This window comes from Lissotriton vulgaris, chromosome 2_2, assembly GCF_964263255.1.
Source record: "Lissotriton vulgaris chromosome 2_2, aLisVul1.2, whole genome shotgun sequence".
In the NCBI taxonomy this organism is placed as follows: domain Eukaryota; kingdom Metazoa; phylum Chordata; class Amphibia; order Caudata; family Salamandridae; genus Lissotriton; species Lissotriton vulgaris.
In genome coordinates this window covers 133595523-133611431 of record NC_141688.1, presented here as the reverse complement: position 1 = coordinate 133611431, position 15909 = coordinate 133595523, and the positions used below count along the sequence as shown (strand labels likewise).

The 15909-nt window shown below is 42.7% G+C and overlaps 1 protein-coding gene across 1 annotated transcript in view; it reads right to left on the bottom strand.

The window, feature by feature from the left end:
• Positions 1-15909, bottom strand: part of KIF3A (kinesin family member 3A) — a 332918-nt gene that overhangs the window by 291997 nt on the left and 25012 nt on the right. The window contains exon 2 of the mRNA XM_086959471.1: positions 9658-9931. Coding sequence (XP_086815597.1) covers positions 9658-9931 — 274 coding nt within the window. The remainder of the gene's footprint in view (positions 1-9657; positions 9932-15909) is intronic.

Below are 15909 nucleotides of genomic sequence, written 5' to 3'. Positions count from 1 at the left end.
AAGCACACAACGTCGCTCTGGCCATCCGGTCATAATTACAAAGCATGCCTTTCTGCTTCACCTTTCATCATTTGCCTGACGCATTTCGGGGTCGGAACCCCGTCTTCAGAGGCTGCAGTAATGGCACTCGGAGATCGCTTTACTTCATTTCAGACTTGATTTATTTGACAAGCCCCCCAGTGGGCGTGTGCTGAGTGCAACGTCATCTGGTAAATTGCTGGGACTTGTAGTCCGTAAAGCGAAGAAATGTTTTTGTCTTTAAGTAAGTCCGAGTGTTACATTACTAATTAATGCTTGTCATCAAATTCCCTTAGTGGGTGGTGTCACTTTGGAGCATGCTGCATCAGTTGTAGAGCGATGTGCCAAAGAGTCGAAAAAGTTTCAGGCTCAAGACTCGCTACGCTGGATAACGCTCTTCCTCCAACAGGCGATGGTGCCTTTGGCCACGGCCGGGCCGCCGTGCAGAAAATGGTCCAACAAACTTGTCAAATAAATCAAGTCTGAAATGAAGTAAAGCGATCTCCGAGTGCCATTACTGCAGCCTCTGAAGACGGGGTTCCGACCCCGAAACGTGTCAGGCAAATGATGAAAGGTGAAGCAGAAAGGCATGCTTTGTAATTATGACCGGATGGCCAGAGCGACGTTGTGTGCTTTGGTAATGCAAAGGGCAATTTGTTGGACCATTTTCTGCACGGCGGCCCGGCCGTGGCCAAAGGCACCAACATTGCTCCCTCAGAATAAGAGTGTATCTCTAGAGTCGTGTGAAAACAACAGACAGCTATTTCGCTCAGTCAACTGTGCACACTTAGTTTCGCCAGAGTAGAAAGACGGGCGTTTTCAATAAAAGGTGTTATTTATTGAGCAGGCTTCTTTCTCATGCAAGAGAAATGAATTGCCACAATTGCAATACTTATAATGAAGTAAAGTGCGTACAGTAAAAGTAGTATTAGGAAATAATACTGTAAAAGCATTGATATGGTTTCTTAGCCATATCATACTTTAAAATGGATAAAATATATACATACATAAATACATTGACTAACGTACTCAACTGGTGCTTCTAACTAAACCTACCCCGGTGTACCTGACCTAAGCCTAATACTTGGGACGGGATTAGTAAGTAGCAGTTTAAGTTAAGTTGTTTAAGATTGTTTTGCCAAGAATCTGCATCAAGAACTCTCTTAAGGGTTTAGTCAGCTCCGTACCTTGGTAATAGAATGTGGGAGGTCTGGTATCTCTTTCCTCAGGACTCGATCTCCCAGCAACCCGCAAGGGTAGGCTGCAAACAACGGAGCTGCTTTTTCTCGGCTGGAGAAAAAAACAGCGTCTCTCTCAGTGCGTCAAACGGGAGGGGCGGCTTCCGTGGGCTCTCGCATCAGCTGGGCTCTCGGGCAAGTAGATGGCCGCTCTGCTCCAAACCACCGTGTGTTTGCTTAAGGCAACTGTTGGTATTTTATACCTGGAAGGTGCCGGGTTTGACGTAAGGTTGGACATAAGACGTCACTAAGAACTAACAGTTCTTTCTGGACTTCAGGAGTTCTTGTTCAAATCAAAACAAAAGCAGGGGGGATTTTCCCGGGCTGCTGGAGTCTTGGTTTGTTTAAAGAACGCGTTGTGCTTTCTAGGAGTCGATGGGAGTAGCCGTGCTGTGCTTTGGACTGCATGGGCTATTACTGAATATGGATCTGATTCTTATGCCTTTATCAGGATATTATTGATTATACCCTCACAAGGGCATAAATCGGGAATATCCAATTAGGGTCCTAGATATAAACACGACATTCCCACTGTCAGATAGCTGGAACTCAATTATCACAACACTTCAAACAAACTTGAAGCATGAACCAGGTGCACATGCCTCATGACCCAGTGAGCGGGAAATCAATTGAATCAGACGATGGGTACCAACTTTTCCTGTACTGGGAGGGAGGATGAAACCTGCATGATTGGCAATATATATATGCAATAATTCTGACTGGCATGGTAAATACTACGGATTTCATACCTGTATACATGAACATAGGATCATTGGCTGCAATGTAGGATTTAAAAGAGCTTCTTGTGGCTCATGTGTTAAGACGCTTTGTACACAGGGGTTAAACACTTGGGGGAATTTACTGTCCTGTTTTATGTTATTGTGAAAATAACACTAAACAGATCAAACTGAAAAAATTAAAGAAAAGGAAGGAGAACCATACTTTAGGTTGAGACATCATGGTCGCAGCAGGGAAAAGAGTACTGAAAAATTATTTTAAAAGTTTTTAAAAACGGGTATATACAGAGATTGGTAATAAGCCAAAATCTGATTTTAACAAGAGGCCTGTTTGGGTCACGACTGATATACACAAGAACAAGGGACAACAATACAATCTCAATCGCTATCAATCAGTTCAGAGTACACAAAGTTGTATACAGTGCTAAGGAACTACTTCTGATAACCCTCCTGAGTTGTACGGGCTTGGGTAATAACAATGTTCCAGATTAAATTGTGATCTTAACGATATAGTTAGGGATTGGTTGTGGGTATCGCTTTTGCCTCTTATGTTCCATGCCCATGCAAATATCGGGAATTGGCGAACACAATTTGCTCTTTCGTGTCACTCTTTAGGATCCTTAACACTTCCCAATACTGTTTCCCACCTAAGAGCCATTTTTTCCATGGTTGGGTCTACTTAGGGCAATAAAGAAAAAAATAAATGTGCCTCAGTTTCTATGTGTTGTGGAAATTGGTGGCAACATTTGTAAGCACCCACTTTGTAGTCCGAGAACTTAACGGGACACCACATCTGAACTGCACATATGAGCATTTCACTTAAGATGGGAAAATTCTGTTTATAGAAGATTCAAAGCTGGGTGTGCATTTATGTAGCAAATACTATCGTGCTGAGCTACCTTCTGTGTGTTCATTCCAGATCTGCCCCAGAACATTCCCCCAGAAGCGGATGATCAATTTCTCGTTAGTTCCAGTGTTTTAGTAGAAGAATCCCATAGCTCAACCATTTTCACCATCCTGCATGCATTCTGAATATGCCACAACCATGGCGTGCAAACTTCCTTATCACAGGCAATTAATTCCACCAGGGATTCCCTGTAGGAAACGAACTACTCAGTGGACCAGAGTCGTCCCCAGTACAGCAACGGTATTAACACAATTACCAAATGGATACTGTTGAGTTCAAGATCAAATCTCAATGGTAAGTCGAGGGTGCTTATTGGTAAATAAATAGGGCCTTTATAAATGTATTTTCTGCCATTGTTAGAGTAGTTGCATCGGCATAACCCAGCCCCATAGGTGGCTGCTGACAATGCCATAGCCCTATATGCCTTAACAGCAGGGGGCCTAGAACTACCAGGCGTTGATTTTAGTTTTCTCCCTACTGCCATTGCCATTGCTCTCAGATTGAGAAAGCTTTTACTTTTGGCCAATTGGGGGGCCCCAGGTCACGTTGTCACTCAATTTGGACCATCAGGTGCTTCTCCAACGGCTGTCGGGGGTGGGGGTCACGGGTCTGGCCCTCAAATGGTTCGCTTCCTTCTTGGAAGGTCGTACATTTGAGGTGTGGGAAGGCCATGAAAAATCATCTTCAACCCCTCTCCAGTGTGGTGTGCCACAGGGCTCTTCATTGAGCCCTACCTTATTCAACGTTTACATGGCCCCCCTGGAGAGTGTGGTAATGCCGCTGGGTATTAAAATCATCATTTATGCTGATGATACCCAGCTGGTGGTTGGCCTCTCCCAGTCGGCGCACTATCCCGACAGGCTGCACGCGTGTCTTGAGAAGATCTACACGTGGATGTGCAGCTCAGCCCTAAAGCTAAATGGCTCCAAGACGGAGTTGATGCTGCTGGGGAACTCTTCTCCATCTTTGTCCCCCAGCAGCTGGCCAGACTGTCTGGGACCGGTACCCCCCCCCCCCCCCCCAAGCAGGAGATCAAGAGCCTGGGGGTGTGGCTGGAGCAGGACCTATCGTTTAAAACTCATGCCAAAAAGACCGCTGGCGTGTGCTTTGGCCTGCTCCGCTCAGCCCAGAAGATTCTGCCTCTGCTCCCAGTGGCTACTCGAAGGCTTCTCATCCAGGGACTTATCATCTCGCGGCTGGATTTCAGCAATGCGCTATTCCTGGGCGCGCCCGAATCCACCATGAACAAACTGCAGCAAGTGCAGAACGCGGCGGCCAGGCTTCTGACGGGTCTCCCCAGGCGTCAATCTGCTCGCCCGGCGTTGAGGGCACTGCATTGGCTCCCTGTGAGGGATAGGGTGAAATTCAAGTCCCTTTGTATTGCCCATAAAGTTCTGCACGGGGTAGGCCCCCCTATTCTTGAGGAGATGGTTCAGCCTTATAAGGCCTCTCGTTCTCTTCGCTCTGACCACCAACATCTCCTCCAGGTTGGCAGGGTGAAAAAGGCCAGAACGGGTGGCAGAAGGTTCTCAATAAATGTGGCCTCCTTGTGGAACTCTTTGCCCCTTCAATTGCGATCGGAAGCTAGTCTGCTTCGGTTTCTTAAACTTTTAAAAACTTTTTTGTTCTCCGTTTAACCCCTTCATTCTTTCAGTAGTGTTATGTTCTGGAAGCGCTGGGACGCCTATTGGTAACCAGGCGCTATACAAAACTCATAATAATAATAATAATAATAATTTTACTCATAGACAGTCAACGTTTTTTGACCTGTTCTATCTGGGCACCTTCAATGGTCATCCTCGTTCTAAAAGAGCGATGCAGGTTAATTACCATGTATTTGGACTTAGATAGATTTAGTTCTAACCCTTTGTGCAACCAAAAGGCTGTAAATTAGTCTAGTTCAGCTCGTAGACCCATAAGGGTTCTAGATATAAGGAGGGAATCCTCAGCGAACAGGAGTACTAGGACAGGAATTCCAGCAGACTTAGGTGTGCCATGCCTGTCAGCCACTCCACCGCCCTATTGATGTACAGGCTAAACAATGTAAGCGCAAGGACACAACCCTGCCTCACCACCCGTTTTTTGGGAATCCCATCTGAGAGATCCCCTTCTGTATTCCACCTTACTTTCACAACCGTGTCAGCATGAAGCACTCTCAGAATCCAAAAGGAGATCACTTGAGATTTTGCAAGCTTTCAGAACCCTCCACAGACCAGCTCTTGGAACAAGGTCAAAAGTCACTCTCAGGTCTATGAATGCTATGTAAACATGATCTTTGTTTAAAGGTGACATACTTCCAACATAACGAGTTGAAGCGGAAGACTTAATCTCGGGTGCGGACCATGCTCCGGAAGCCAGGCTGCGTTTCTTCAAGGCTATGATTATCCTTCATCCAATTTTGTAGTCTGTCCAGAACCGGCGTACAAAATATTTTCTGGCTGATGTCTATGAGACTTATGGGTCTGTAGTTAGCTGGCCCATCCCTACTCCCCTTTTTTATATATAGGAATAATAATCGCTCCTCTGCAAGGAGAGGGGGGGGAGGTAGCCTCTCTTTATTTTTGTATTTGTTTGAAGGCTTTAGCTGTTTCATCCATGGTAACGCTAACTGTCTTGCATGCATCCTTCCCAGTCACTCTTTTGGTGCAGTTTGAAACTGGAGGCTCAATTATAGTGACCGTTTCCTGTTCCATGTTATAAGCTATTGCCCAATCCCACTCACTGCATGGGCCATTAAAGTGGGCTACCCACTATTCTGGCAATACCACTGCTTCAATACTACAGCTTCAAGATGGTTATCAAATGTATGTGAGCCTACAGATAATAGTTTCCCGAAAGCCTTTGCGTCTCTATTCTAAAGTGCTTCTGTTAGTTGAAACTACTGTTCAGCTTACCTCCTTTTTGCCTCTCTCAAAGTGATCTTATAATTTTTTCTTGAGAAACTATGTTGTGCCAGATACCTTTTTTTATAGCTATCCACTAGGGCATTTTTGCCAAGCTGCACTCCTTAGAGAACCAGCTGGGCACTGGTTTGTGAAGATTTCCCCTACTACCTTCTTTCACAAATAAATGCATTAGTTGAACCATTAGTTTGCAGTTAAGGGTGACAAAGTTAATCGCAGTCCATGGATTAGATTCAATCAATGATACCTTTTCGACACATAACTCATAGATTTGGTTTTGGGGTACGGGATTGTTCACAATCGCTGACCATTTAACATTTCTAATATGATTAGATGTCTCAATTGGCGCTTAGTTTGTTGCAAGATCTAGATTTGGATTCAGGAATACATTGGTTAGAAGTTTGGCACTCAAGGCCTGGTGGCCGCAGTCTGTTCTTGAGACTACCTCCAGGTCAACTAGGAGCAGCCAAGAGGCGCATCCAAAAAGATGTAGTCTATATTACTTGTAATCGACCCCCTTTTAAAAGTAGGGCAAGGGGGAAAATTCGATCTTGTATTACCATTTATGATTCCAATGCCATGCGCCATGACCAGCGGCTCCAACTGTAGTGCCAGTAGTGGGTAGTAATGATGTAGTGATGTAGTGAAAATCCAACTACATTAATGGATCCTACTCAGACTCACCATCCTTGTTCTCCATTCAAAAACAGAGTTAGACTACAGCAACACAAAATACGCTCAACTTGCCAAGAAAACAAAATAGGTTTATAATCTTCAACAGGTTCAGAACAATATGGTGAAAGCTTCAGGATCAAGAAGCAGGATCATTTCTATACCCCGACACCCCCACTCTCTCTCTCCTCACTCATCTACACTATCCAGAAGAATATTACAGTATTCTAAACTGCTGCCTTAGCAGAAAAACCGTAGTGATTTTCAATAAAACATGGAAGCATGTGAAAGAACTACAGCGTGGAGTGTGGAGATGAATGTAGAGTGTAGAGTATAGGATGTAGGGTCTACAGTCTAATGTCCATTGGTCAAAGTTGACAGATGATAGCATGTATGGTGGAATTAATGTAAAATGAAAAGAAAAGGTGAGCTAGAACTTTTAGGAGTGCAATTTGACCAGATTTCGAAATTCTGTGTTGTACCCATTAAGGGTAATGGGGAAAAAGCTCCATCTGCCTAAAGAGCTCACTACCACCCCGACTAAAGATTTTATTGTTCCATCTGATTCAACAACTATAGATGAAGTGGAAGAAGAAAGATAAAGACGCAAGGAAGACCCCATTGCTAAAATCAACCTGGCCATGCCACTCTGGGACAAAATAGGCTAAGAGATTCATGAAAGAGGTCTTCAGACAAGCTTTCTACCAGATTGATAATGTCCTGGACCACACCTTTACTAGCCTGGGCTTCTCCTCCCATATCATCTAGAATAAGAATTGTCAGCCATGCAGGTAAGGACCGACAACATTGGTCTCAGATGATTTGACAGCAAAATAAGGAATTCTAAATCACAGCAATATATTTCTCTGCACTCCTTTAGTTTAATGACAAGTAACTACACAGTATTTTCACAACCTAGCCAATGCGCCATCAAGCTCTTTTCTTCAAACAGGCAGAAGAAGAAAAGAAGTTCATTTCAATACAAAATTGTACATTTGTCATGTAGTTTAGTTTTAGAATCACATTTCTTACTGAGTGATTAATTTCACAAAAGGTTGCAAATGAACTAAGCAATGAATTATTTTAGGGCATTGAATACAAATAGAGAAAGTAAAGTCTGGTCAATAAAAGGTACAAAAATGTATTATTAATTGGAATGAATATTAGAACAATACCATAATGACAGAAAAGGCAGCAGATAAAGGTTTCAGAATCAAGAGCAACACAATTGAGCGATAAATATTTGTGCAAACATGGTTATTTTTAGGACTCGCCTGAGCCAGCAAGCATGCGCTGATCTGCAAGACTTTTTGTAAGGGGGCTTCAAAATCTGGCCACACGCTAGTGCGTGTAGTTTATTTTTGGTCAGCGGCTATTGGCCTTTGAATGCGTCTTTCTAAGAAAGACAGGACGCAATTGGGCAAAGGCGGGTGCATGTCCCGCCTGTGCTTCGCCCACGGCCTATTGTGCTTGCGGTTACCCGCACAAGCACCATCTGTTTTGAAATATTGTGCCCAGACGCGTGTGCGATAATTCAAAACAGATGTCTCGCTGTGGCGCGCACGCACCACTTGCGTGCTTTTAGAACTTCTGTGTTTTTTTTACTTTCAGCGCGAGGCACGCTGTGCGGCAAAGGATTGACAAGCCAGCAACTTATGTCGGCACAAAATCATCCTGATGCAAGTAGACGCGCGCAGCACGTAAAGATGCTGAATTGATGTCCGCTTTGTATGTTGTATTTACCTGACAGTGCTCTCCTGTTTACACAAACACACTGATCTGTTTACACGTACATTTCTCTAATCTACAGACGTGTCATGTTATAACCGTGAACGCTGTCACCTACCTACTTGTAATTGCATTGTTTGTTTGTAGTTTTTCACTTACACTGGCAGCTCTATTGCGTATAAGAATGCGCACGACCGTATCAATATCCTCAGTTAAATGTAAAGGTTCACATATTTACATAGACAGCTTCACTTACTACAAGAATATGGTACTTATAAAAACTCACTTTAACTTGTATTGAAGTGTTATCTTCATTACACCTCGTTGCGTTACAGGACACGCTCTTTATTTATGACAACATGTTCTCACATTTTCACAAGCAGGCGTTTTTATGTAAATCAACATATTGTCAGATTTACTTTAACAGACTCGACTGTTTACCATAAAATGCAATCCGTTTTCTGTGTTGACAAGGTTTCAATGTTTTTTGTTATCGTGACATGGTCTGATTCACTCTTTCGATGTCTTTTCAACACACGCGTGTTCTTTTTAAAACTGACAAGCGCCTTCATTATTGAAACATTATCTCCAATTTACAGCATGCCCTCCTATTTACAGGAAAATGTTGTCTCGCGCTCAGGAACAAGCTTTTCTGTAGATATATGTGACTTTCTCGCACGAAAATATGAGCCCATTCCAATGAGAATGTCTCTTATTTAAATGACAATGTTTTTCACTACTGTGCCCTCTTGTTGATTTGAATTCACTAATACCACGAACGTATTCATCTGTTTATAAGAGCGTGCATGTTTATTTATATGAAGTTTGTGACATTAATTTAAAAATATTTTTTTAATTCTGTTTATAAATGAAAATGTCCTCCTATTTACTAGCGTGGACTATTACTGCGACATGTTCACTGCTTTACAAAAACATGATTTCTTATCTACGATAACTTTTTGAAGTTAAGTAACCATAACTTTTTGAAAATAAGTAACACTTGCTCTCGTTTTTCAAAATATGTGAATAGAATTGTTACTTGTTCATATATATCATGCACCTAGGACATGTTAACTGAATAAGCATGTTACGTATTTAGGTTTGTTGCTGTCTACAAAATCATACTACAATTTACAAACTCTGCTAATAATTCCTCCTCCAGCTCTTAACATAACAAGCATTGGCACAGCCAATAGGTCTCGCCTTCGGGACCTTATAAGTGTTTAGCCATGCAACACTTGATGTTGTTGTACCAAGGATATTGTACTGCATAACTGAAAACTTATAAGGTTCCAAAGGTGAGACCTATTGGCTATGCCAATGCTTGTTTAGATTCCGATTAGGTGCAGAAAATTTACCAGTTCTGAAATGTATAAATGCAACAATGCAGATTGTAAAAGATGCTACAAAAAATTATTCAGGCAAACAAATTATGAATAAAAAATAAGACATACCATTGTATCCTTCAAGGACAGAGTCAATGATGGGCCTTGCAGTCAAGTTATAGACATCAAGCTGTTTACTGTCTAATCCAAAAACTGTGTCAAATGTAAAAGTCTTTGGTGGGTCGTTGGGTGAGTCCAACTTATGAACAGCAATCGTCCCTCTCATTTCATCCACATGGACAGCAATCTTCGATGACATAGCCTTCTCCCTTTCATTCAAGGGACGGCATCGTACCACAACCTTGACATTATCATTGGATTCAGGCTTCTCATATTTGTTGACCTACAAAGAAAAAATACCATTTTAGATACATGTAAATGTCAGAACTCCTTTCACAATTTTTCTCTTGTTCTGCTCTCTAGAGGCCATACACTAAATTGACATCAATGCAGAACGCAATCATCCTAAAACCCAAAGGGCTAGGAGCAGGTATCATGCAAGTATTGGTAGAATTGTGCTTCCACTCTGCTGATTTCCCAGCCAAGACCATGATCACTCCAAGGAGAATCAAACAAGGCTTATGCAACATCAAAGCTCAAGTACGTAACTTGGTGTTTTCAAGTTGCAAGCCCAGACATTCTCATTTCTTCTTTGTCAGATAACATTGCACAGTGGAAGTACCAAAGAATTGCAATACACAGCTGTCTCGCATACATACCTTTCCCTTATAAACACAATTATAATGAAGCTCTATAGGCTAATGTTGCTCAAGCCTGAGAGGTAATAAGGTAAGAGTTAAGACACTGCCTCCATGGTCACTGCAGTAGTAAATATTTAAGCACGCAACTGTCCGAAATACGGGGGGTCAACTTAAGGTACGGCATGTAAATCTTAGTAGTATACCCATATACACTGTATCCTCTTGTCAAAATTCACTAAGAGCAGACTACCTGCAGTCACAACTGCTCTCACAGTAATTGTTCTTTAGGTCTGGCATTAGCCAAGCCCTATTGATTTTACTAAAAAGATTTATAGATGACATTTACCTACACAGGCATTTAACCGGCTCTCTTCAACCATAGGTCTCTTTCTGATTATTGCATTTCCGCCTAAAACAGTTTACAGTATGGGCATGGATCAGCAAACTTCAGTTATTGGTCAACCTCACTGGGAGTGACGGCAGTCCACTTTTTTACAAGGCGCACATTCACACACAAAGTTGTTCTCTTCATTTTCAAAGACTACTGTGGCAACGAGTGTGTATTTTAAGACTAATATATATATATATATATATATATATATATATATATATATATATATATATATATATATATATATATATATATATTAGCAAGGATCAATAGCTAAACCAATAATAAAGCTGAACATAACAAAACAAGTGCAGATGGAAGTCAAAAGGTTAGCAGCCAAATTCATACCCATTAGCTTTACCAGGGACTGCTGGAGTTACTGCTGCACGCAGCATAAAATCATAAATATTAGTTTTGACAATGGTTATATGTCACCCCAAAACAAATGTCCACTTTAACTAGGAACTTATCAGAAGCAAGAAATGGCTTAGTGAAGATGCTGAGTTTATGTATATAGCGTGGTGGTGTCACCTATTCAAATAGCCAGGAAAGAGCTGTTGTCAAGGTTACTTGACATAAAACATCCACACAGACAGCACACCAATGGTCACTCTACGGAGCTATACTGTAGACATACAATAGGCTAACAGGAACTTTGTCTCTATGGTGCTTCTATATAAAACGGCATGAGCAATAATGAGTAAAAGACCGCCACTGAATAAAGACTGGAGAACATTTTAATAGATGGTGGAGAATTATTACGCACAAGATTTTTAGAATTCATTGAGAATATGTGTCTTGGAACGAGGGAACACCTCAAATACGCACTCCGACAAACTCCATCAGGATTTATAAAGCGCAGCTAATAACCCGATAGAGATAAAATACATTTCCAAATACACAATTTTATATGCAAATCCACCTTTGAGCAAAGGATTCAGGCACACCTCAGTCTTTTTAACTATACGACTGCCTGGCTGCTTATTGGTCACAAACAGACATACTACACATGAGCCATCTCTATATGGCTGAAGTTGCTGTCTTTTTATTGTGGGCATCTGGGATTCAAACTAGACTGTAAAACTGAGAGGTGATACTAAGTCACTTACGTACTTGAATTTGCACTGCATACTGGGATACCAACAATATTTGCTGAAACTATGTTATGTATGACTGAAATAAAGATTTTTTTTTAAAAAGGACAGCAATGAGAGAGAGGGCAGTGCAAAGAGGAGCAAGTGAGAGAGAACTCAAAAGCGGGGGGGGAAATGATGGGGAGTTGGGTAGCAGAGTAACAAATATGCCTGAGTCTGTGGGATGCATGGGAAGGTAGGGAGTTATTTGCAAGATAAGTTTCACAAGAGAGAGTAAGAAAATGTATGCACTACCATGGAATGTGAAGAGAAAATAAAAAAGTAGGGTATTGAATGTGAGCAGCAGAAGAATGCAAGTCAACCAATCAAAAGGATGGCAATTAAGCTTTGCTCCAGGAGGGGGACAAACAAGAGGAAGGGAAGCAATGGAATAAGAAGCATACAGAGGAGTGACAAGAAAGCAACAAATGGCAAGCAATGGCCTGCCTCTAATTCCGTGTATGTTTAGGTGTAGTCCATAAGATGTTTTTCGACAATAGTGGTCTATAGACAAGAAGGAAAAGGGAGCTTATTACCAATCTTAGTGATGCAGTTGTTTACAGCCAAACAAACGCTGCATGTTGAAAATTGAGTCCATCCCAGTTGTTAAGCTACATGACTGTAAATCATGTTAATTATTATCCAAACGCGAGCGAGGGAGGAACATGACGGCAGGCTGACGTCTGCCGTGGGAGCTCCAGACCGGGAGGTGGTTTCCCCGAAGAGAAGGCAGCGACAAGGTTCTAAAACGGTGAGGGCAGAGCGGATGATTTGGTAGTAAGATGTGAGCAGTATTTTGATGAGGCGTTTGTTTTTTGTCTTTCTTCGCATATGGAAAAACGAGCGAGAGGCGGCGGCGTCCATACCACTCCTGAGCATACCCGGCACTAGGACCCAGGGGAGACGGAGAAACGAAGACGGAGCTAGTACGCGAAGGGAGCCGGTGGGGGAGATAGTCACACAACGCTTTTCAGCGGTGTGATATGAGCGCGTTCAGGCTCCTTCCAGTACCTGATCTTGGACCCACGGCTGGTGAAGTGAAAGGAGCAGGTATCGCCACACAAAAGGAGAGGAGGTATCTCAGCGGCACAGTGCGGGGATCGGGGGACTGGGCTTGCGCTTGGGGACAAGCTAGGCGGCTGCTGGCAAGAGTAAGCCTCAGCTCGCCATTAATTAACAATTTTTTTCACCGTGCTTCGCTAAAGGAGGGGGAGAAGAAGGGGGGTCAAGCGTTTGGGCACCCGAGGAGTATTGTTGTGCTGAAACTGAGCAGTGGAGGGGTATTATGTAAGCTGCAGAGTTTGTTACGGGACAAGGGCATGGACTTAGGAGCAAGCTCAGCCTCAGTGATCTACACACACACCCCTGGCAAGAAGAAGAGTTAGTAGTTCTCTCGGAGAGCCTGGTTGGGGAGGAGCATAAGAAAAAGACTATAATTAAGGATAAGGGAAGGAATAAGGAGCCCTCTAACGTACCCTCTAACGTACCCCCCCCCCCAAACCACCAGTCAGGAATAGGTATCAGTTGAGGTCGAGATTCGCGCTACAGAAGACAGGAGTTGAGGTCCCTTGCACTGTCACTGCAGGGGCCATCCCAATCTCCCCGATAGGAAGAAGGAGGGGTAGGAGGAGAAATAATGTGGGGCAAGTGAATAAGCAAAAGCAGAAGTCCCTGAAGACGCGCGGGACAGTCCCAAAGCCCACCCCTTCCTTAAAAGCCTATTATAGAATTATGGAGAAGGTTGTTGATACTACAGCAGGGGGAGGGAGTGTTCCTTTTCCCAGCTCCTCTGGTTCCCCTGGTCCACTCAGTTACCCTCCGTCAAATGACCCAAAAGGAACAGTCGTACCAAGTGTTAGCAGTTTACCAAATCACACTTCTCCCGATATACCAGGTGTTTCCTTCGCAGTGCCTCTAAAAAACAGTTATACGGTGTTGGGGGAGTTAGAGGATGCAATAAGTCAGGAGAGATCGGAGGAAGAGCTAGTGCAAGTAGATGAAAATAGAGTAGAGGGAATACTTATAGGACAGAAGCAGTCACAAGTAGCTCAAGCTAGCCCCTTGCCTCCTGCAAGATCGCTGGTAACAACCCCTGATCCAGGCTTGTCACAGGTTGGAGCTCTCCTTTTAAGTCTCAGAGAGGACCTTTTGACAAAACTTGATCAGAAATTCGATACATCCGAGGCCAACCAAAAAATTATTCACGATCAGTGTGCCAGTTTAGAACAAAAATTGGTGGATGTTAGTAAACGCACAGAGGTGCTTGAGGAAGATGTAAGTCTGCTAAAAGGAGCTTCACAAAGACATGATAGGGACATTGAGACACTAAGCGCGCGAAATAGGGACCTACAGATGGACGTGGAAAGACTTGAAATTCACTCAAGAAGGAATAATTTGAAATTTTTGAAAATACCTGAAGGGATGGAAAACGGGGACGTCAAGGCCCTCATCTGCAAAATTCTTAGAGAGGGCGTCCTTAAGGATAGTCCAGAAATAGACCTTGAGGGCGAGATACAAAGAGCCCACAGAGATCCTTTTAGGCAGCGCTCAGGGAGGTCAGATCCACGAAAGATCTTGGTGAATTTCCTGTCCTTTTCGGTTAAAGAATTAATCTTGAGTAAAGCTCTGAAGGAAAAATCCCCACAATTTGGTTCAGCTAACTATCTGATCCGTTCAGACGTGGGGAAGATAACAGCACAGAGGCAGTGGGAGTTGGGGAGCCGAATGCCTGAGTTAAGGAGTTTAGGGGCACAGGTGCAGATGAAGTTCCCTGCTTTTCTGAGAGTGGTTTGGAAAAACAAAACTCACAATTTTAATTCAGTACAAGATGTTGACTCCTTTCTCACCTTGATGCGAGAGAATGCGTCTTAGTAAGATATACTAATTTGGTAAAACGTAGAAAGACCTAGGAAACCCCGGGGGGGTAGAGACTATAATCAGATAGATAAATAGCTTAGAATCTAAGTAACACGTGTGTATTAAGGTGATCAATGTGGTGTGTGGGGGTTAATGGGTGTAAGTAGTTTTCGAGAGTGAGGAAAAGAAAGGAAAATAAGGAGTAAGAAATAAAAAGAAAAAGGGGAAAAGGGAAAAGGAGGGAAATAATAAAAAAAATAATAAAAAATATATATATACATATACATACATAAAAAGAAAAAAAAATTATATAATTTGAAAAAGCAGGGAAAAGGGGAAGAAGCAAAGATTAATTTATCTAGATTTTGTCGTATTCACAAAGTTAAATAAACCACAAGGGTTACCACCCAGGGGTCTGGCGAGCTCCCGACTGGCGACAAGATCGCCGTAGGAGTAAAGGGGGGGGGGGGTTCCTCAGGGGAGGGGAGGAGGAGGGTGGAGAGCAGGGGGTAAAAGAAAAAAAAAATTATCCTCATATATGTTTGAAATTAAATCACGCACAGGTAGGGAACCGGCTCAGAATACTTAGAGTGATCTTAGAGAATTATGGCCAATATGACATATAGTATAAAACTAATAAGCTGGAATGTCAATGGGTTAAGGGATAGGAATAAAGCAAGAAGGATTATTGATTTTTTGTTTAGATCAGGGGCACATATCTGTCTACTCGAGGAGACACATGTGGAGAGGGAAGAATGCAATCAAATCTTTGGGAGATGTAGATGGGTCCAGGATGTTGTCTCCTCGGGACAAAGCGGTAGTACACGGGGGTGGCCATAATTATTAGAGCAGGCATGGGGATCAGGCTGATAAAACATGAAACAGACAACTCAGGCAGATGGTTGATAGCTTCTTTGACTGCAGGAAGTACCCCTTTTGTTTGTGCAGTCTACTATGGCCCGAATTTAGATGCTCCGGGGGCTCTGATGAAACTTAAATCCAACTTAATAGAGACAGCAGGCCCGATAATTTTAGGGGGAGATTTTAACCTTATTTTCGATAGAGATCTAGATAGAACATCAAGAGTGAGATTTTCCCCCCCAAAAAAAACAAGTCAAGAACTCAAGAACATTATGAGGGATTTTAACCTGATAGATATCTGGAGAGTTAAAAACCCAGGGGGAAGAGATTATTCTTTCTATAGCAGAAGATATGGGCATCATTCTAGGATAGATTTTTT